General features: G+C 44.4%; 1 protein-coding gene across 1 annotated transcript; it reads left to right on the plus strand.

Annotated features, from left to right (window-relative positions):
- The first annotated feature begins 411 nt into the window (after positions 1-411).
- Positions 412-3,413, plus strand: LOC144218860 (mammaglobin-A-like). Its single transcript, XM_077748831.1, has 3 exons — positions 412-466; positions 851-1,038; positions 3,375-3,413. Exons 1-3 carry the CDS (start codon positions 412-414, stop codon positions 3,411-3,413), a joined length of 282 nt encoding a protein of 93 aa, XP_077604957.1.
- Positions 3,414-5,203: the final 1,790 nt, after the last annotated feature.

The raw sequence follows: 5,203 nt of genomic DNA on the forward strand, positions 1-5,203 counted from the left end.
GAAGGAGGAGGATGGGTTGAAGCAGACTAATAAACACCACCACAATAATAAAACAACGAGGAGGACAACACAGGAGCATTCTGTCATCGTTAGATTAGCTAGCAAGCATCTTTGCACAAATTTCATCTAAAGCCATGTTATCCTTGTTGCAGTTCCCAAATTGTCTTGGGTCCAATAAGCTGTCTCCTTGGTTTCTACAACAGAGCACAGGCTGTCTGGGTTGCAGTTGATTCTTGCTGTCGTTACCTGGCTCAATGCCAGGTTTACTGTGTGCCTCAGTCCCTCATTTGTGGGAGGGATAAGGTGGTGGCCAGGAGAATAAAAGGAGGAGTTCTAGGTGCTCAGCTCCCAAGTGAGTTCCCTCTTCCCTGCCACTTCGAACTGACTGACCAGGTACAGCTGCCCTCAACTATGAAGCTCCTGAGCGTCCTTGTGCTGGTTGCCCTCCCCCTTTACTGCTTTGCTGGTGCGTTAGGTCCAGCAAGGACAGGTCTTGGGCTGAAGGTCGTGTCAGGGCCCTCGGGAAGACCTCCTGTTCCCCAAAGTCCAGTTCAGAGCCTCGACCTCCTTCCTCCAGTGTCTTCATGGTCTGTGGTCACATAGTGTTTGGCATCTCTGGGCTGTGGAGGCAGTGCAGGGGTGGGGAGAGGGCACACATATTTTCAGGCTTAAGGGAAACCCTAGGTCATGATTTTACTCTCCTAGAGCTGAGAACCCAAGACCATTCACCATCCTCTTTCTGAATGTATAAGTCTACTGGCTTGTAGGTTAGATGGCCGACATCCTAGGTGCTCCAAAAATAGGCTTCATAGATACCTAATTGAGGCCACTTTTACATGTTTCCTTTCAGGTTCTGGATGCCTACTGCTAGAGCAAGTGGTTAGCAAAACAATCGATCCTCAAGTGAGCATTTCTGAATGCCAGAATTTTCTTGAGGATTTCGCTCAGACTCCTGAGAAACAACAGGCCTTAGCAGATCTGAAGCAACGTTTTCTCAACCAGTCAGATGAAACTCTGAAGATTTTTGGAGATATGATGGTAATTACAGTTTCTTCTGATGTGCTTTCAAACCATGAGGCAGCGACAAGTAGGCTCTATGTGTGTTCCTAATGACGCCAAAGCAAGGGTTAAACACGCTTTATTTTATTTCAGTGAATGTTCTTGTGGATGCATGTGAATCCTTTGACATCAGGAAAGACAGCCAAGGTCCCAGTGCTGATTTCCCTCTTCATTTCTTGGAATCTTTAGTGAGTGATAATTGAAAAAGTCAAATGAAGGACAATATTCATATAAAGATGTAATTATCCTTCAGTTTTCTAGTACACAAACGCACATACACACATACTTTTATATTTTTTCTTTTTTTAAGCTTATTTCTTTATTTTGAGGGAGAGGGAGGGAGACAGAGGGCATGGAGGAGGAGCATGTAGGAGGGGAGAGAGAGAATCTTAAGTAGGCTCCACACTCTCAGTGCAGAGTCTGACTCGGGTCTCAATTTCATGAACTGTGATATCATGACCAGCCAACTGAGCCACCCAGGTCACCATTGTTTTCTGTTTTTAGAAATGTTTTTATTGCTGCTTATTAAGTAAACTCTCCACCGAATGTGGACTCAAACTCACTACACTGAGATCAAGAGCCACAGGCTCTCCCCACTGAGCCAGCCAGGCACCCACACACACATTTTCTAGTGAGGTAAAACACATCTGATTCTCAAGAAGTCCCTTACTGGTAGAAGTGACTGGCAGCAATGATCCCCATCTTCATAGAAACAAATAATACAATGTTCATTAAAATTTTTAATAGAGTCCAGAAGATTCCACATGAAGAAGATTCTGTACCTGTTTCTAAAAGCATTGATAATGCACTTTTAAGCAAGAAATGTGTCCGTATAAATGATAGGATTCCTTGACTATTAATTAATGACTCCATGGATGACAAGTACAGACCACGGGTATGAATCTGCCTTGGGGATGAAATTGTTTTAAACTAAAATTAGTATTTCGTCTCTTCTCCGTAATATATTCCCTATCCTGAGACTCCATTGAAAAGAGTGCAGGGGAGACAATTTAAAAATATTGCAAAGCAAAAGATAAAAGTATTCATAAGTCAGAAGAGCCAACAGGGATGAACTGTGAGCACCTTATGATAAAGAAAATAAGCCAGCAAAAAAAGAAAAATATGGGGCACCTGGGTGGCTCAGTTGGTTAAGCATCCGACTTAGGCTCAGCTCATGATTTCACGATTAATGGGTCTGAACCCCACATCGGGTTCTGTGCTGACAGCTCAAAGCCTGGAGCCTGTGTTGGGTTTCTGTCTCCCACCCTCTCTGACCCTTCTCTGTCTCTATCTGTCTCAAAAAAAAGAAAGAAAAGAAAAGAAAAAGAAACTTTTTTGCATGAGTTCATTTATATCAGTTTTCCGGTGTAGCCAGTCTCCTAAAAAAGGAAGGGAGAATCGTGGTTTTGAGGGGTTACATGTTATGGAAAATGGGGGCTTCTCAGTGGGTATAGAGTTCGACAATAGCAAGATGAGAACGTTCTGGCCATTGGTTGCACCACAACACACATATACTTAATGCTGCAGAACTGTATACTTACAATGATGTCACTGGTCAATTTATCTTATGTGTATTTACCATAACTAAACATTTTAAAGAAGAGGAAAACCCTGAAACCAAGGATAATGAAAGGTTTTCTTTTTCTGTTTTTATTTTTTTGGAAGTTTACTCATTTTTGAAAGAGAGAGAGAGTATGTGAGCCAGGGAGAGGCAGAGAGAGAGGGAGACCCAGAATCCGAAGCAGACTCCAGGCTCTGAGCTAGCAAAACAGAGCCCCCCAGGCTTTAATCTACAAAATGAACCACGAGGTCAATGACCTAAGTGGACGCTTAACCGACAGAGCCACACAGGTGCCCCTGGAATGTTTTCTTTAAAAATGTAGGTTAGATTGATTGCTGGGAGTGCACATCTCCAATGTTTGTAGGACACAGAGGTAAAGGTCTCGGTGTCAGACCCTGTTCAGTATTTGTAACACGTAACGTCACACCAGAACGCCAACAAAACTTCCCATTTCCTTGTATTTGGGCTGAGACTTAACAATTTTTTGTTGAAATAAATACACGCTGGCAAATCTAGGGATCCCTGAAGGAGGTAGAGATCTGGAAACACCAGCACCTGTTTGGCATCAGTAAAGTCTCCTCATCATTACCATGAGAGACAAGATCATTCTGATCTTAACTCCAGCACCAATGTCCTGGGGTACCAGATGTGTGTGGACAAACCCTAGAAACCAAGAAGAAATGTGCGTTTTTCAAGACTTGTACTGGAACAGAGAGATGGACATCAGAGTGACGTCTCTGTTTTTGTTTTCCAGCAAATAATGTATTCCAGTAAGTACTGTGCAGCTTATTAACTCTCCACAAGGCCCCAAGAACTACAGAGAATGCTCAGCGACCGACAGCCAGTGAACAGAAACCATGACTTTCCTTTCTTCTTTGTCTTTTGCTCTATAAACTGCAAGACAATTGTTGAAACTCAAATGCATTTTCATTTCAATAAAGCGTCTGCAAGTGGAAAGTTCTTTTTATGTGATGTGTCAAATGGAGGCTTTGAGAGCCTCAAATGCATGTGTTCACGGGCACCCACACTCATATGTAATTGTTCCTTGGAGAGCATGTGGGTGAAGGACTGAGGAACCTGCAAAGCACTCTATTCCTTCCTACGTGTGGCCTAACATGGGTCCTCTCTCTGAAAATGTGCTTTTCCACTCTCATGGCCCCCATTTTCCCAGGGACTATCTCTGAAGTCCTCAAGTCTTGGGCTCTGCTGGTTGAGCCCCGTGAAGTTCCCCTAATCCATGGCTGTGGCTAGGCTTCTCTTTTGGCCCTCTGCCCTTGACCTCCATGAGCGGGACCAGGAGTAGAGCCAGGTAGACAAGTGACTTATCCAAAGCAGGGGTGAATCCTGGCTTGATTTTATGTATTTTTATTTTTTTAATATTTATTTATTTTTGAGAGCAAGACAGAGGGAGACAGAATATGAGCAGGAGAGGGGCAGGGAGAGAGGGAGACACAGACTCTGAAGCAGGCCCCAGGTCCCCAGCAGTCAGCACAGAGCCAGACAAGGAGCTGGAACCCGGGAGCTGTGAGATCATGACCTGAGCAAAGTCAGATGCTTAACGCACTGAGCCTCCCCAATGCACCTTCATCCTGGTTTGATTTTCAATTTTAATGGCAGCATTAATTTTTTTTATTTAAAATTTTTTTTAATGTTTTATTTATTTCTAGGAGAGAGAGAGGCAGCGTGAGCAGGGGAGGGCCAGAGAGAGAGGGAGTCACAGACTGAAACAGGCTCCAGGCTCTGAGCTGGCAGTCAGCACAGAGCCCGACGCGGGGCTCGAACCCACGAACCGCGAGATCATGACCTAAGCGAAAGTCGGACGCTTAACCGAGTAAGCCACCCAGGCGCCCCTGATTTTTGAAATATTTCATGAAAAGACTATTTACCCTAATGACTGAGATGAGGGTGCCACCCTGCAATTGTGTGGGTCTCCCTAGTCTGTCCCTACAAGTGGCAATGAGGCCCGGTCTCTTCACACTGATGAGCTTCAAATCCATGTAGGTGGAAGGGAAATGTGTCTGTTCTGTGGGAATAAGGCAAAGCCAGCGGTTTTTATACTGAGCCATAGCTCTCCTTACTTTTACCTGTCCCCATATCCCTGTCGCCAGAATTGAGTTACTGCCATCTGCTTCTGCTCACATCTCACAGGGTGTCTCTTCCATCATGGGCTACCCTATCATCCCGGAAGACCCCTGCCCCATCCTCACGACTGTTTCTCGGCTTTGACCAACATTGACTTCAACCAGGAATAACACATACAGAGAATTAGGCACACAAGACTTTTAGGATTCCACAAAAATGTTATAGTTTCTTTTATTTACTGTTTTTTAATGTTTACTCACTTTTTAAATTTTTAAAAATGTTTTTCTTTTTATTTATTTCTGAGAAAGAGAGAGACAGTGTTAGCAGGGGAGGATCAGAGAGGGAGAGAGAGGTACAGAATCTGAAACAGGCTCCAGGCTCTGAGCTAGTGTCAGCACAGAGCCTGACGCGGGACTCAAACCCACGAACTGTGAGATCATGACCTGAGCCGAGGTCGCACACTTAACTAACTGAGCCACCATGGCACCCCATTGTTCAGTC

Source organism: Crocuta crocuta, unplaced genomic scaffold (assembly GCF_008692635.1).
Source record: "Crocuta crocuta isolate KB4526 unplaced genomic scaffold, BGI_CrCroc_1.0 scaffold323, whole genome shotgun sequence".
NCBI classification, from domain to species: Eukaryota; Metazoa; Chordata; class Mammalia; order Carnivora; family Hyaenidae; genus Crocuta; species Crocuta crocuta.

What these genes read in the sequence shown, in the direction of transcription:
- LOC144218860 (XM_077748831.1), top strand. Translation starts at nt 412, where the DNA reads ATGAAGCTCCTGAGCGTCCTTGTGCTGGTTGCCCTCCCCCTTTACTGC. An exon ending in CCCCCTTTACTGCTTTGCTG is followed by an intron (nt 467 to 850) that starts GTGCGTTAGGTC and finishes GTTTCCTTTCAG; the next exon opens with GTTCTGGATGCCTACTGCTA. An exon ending in AGATTTTTGGAGATATGATG is followed by an intron (nt 1,039 to 3,374) that starts GTAATTACAGTT and finishes TTTGTTTTCCAG; the next exon opens with CAAATAATGTATTCCAGTAA.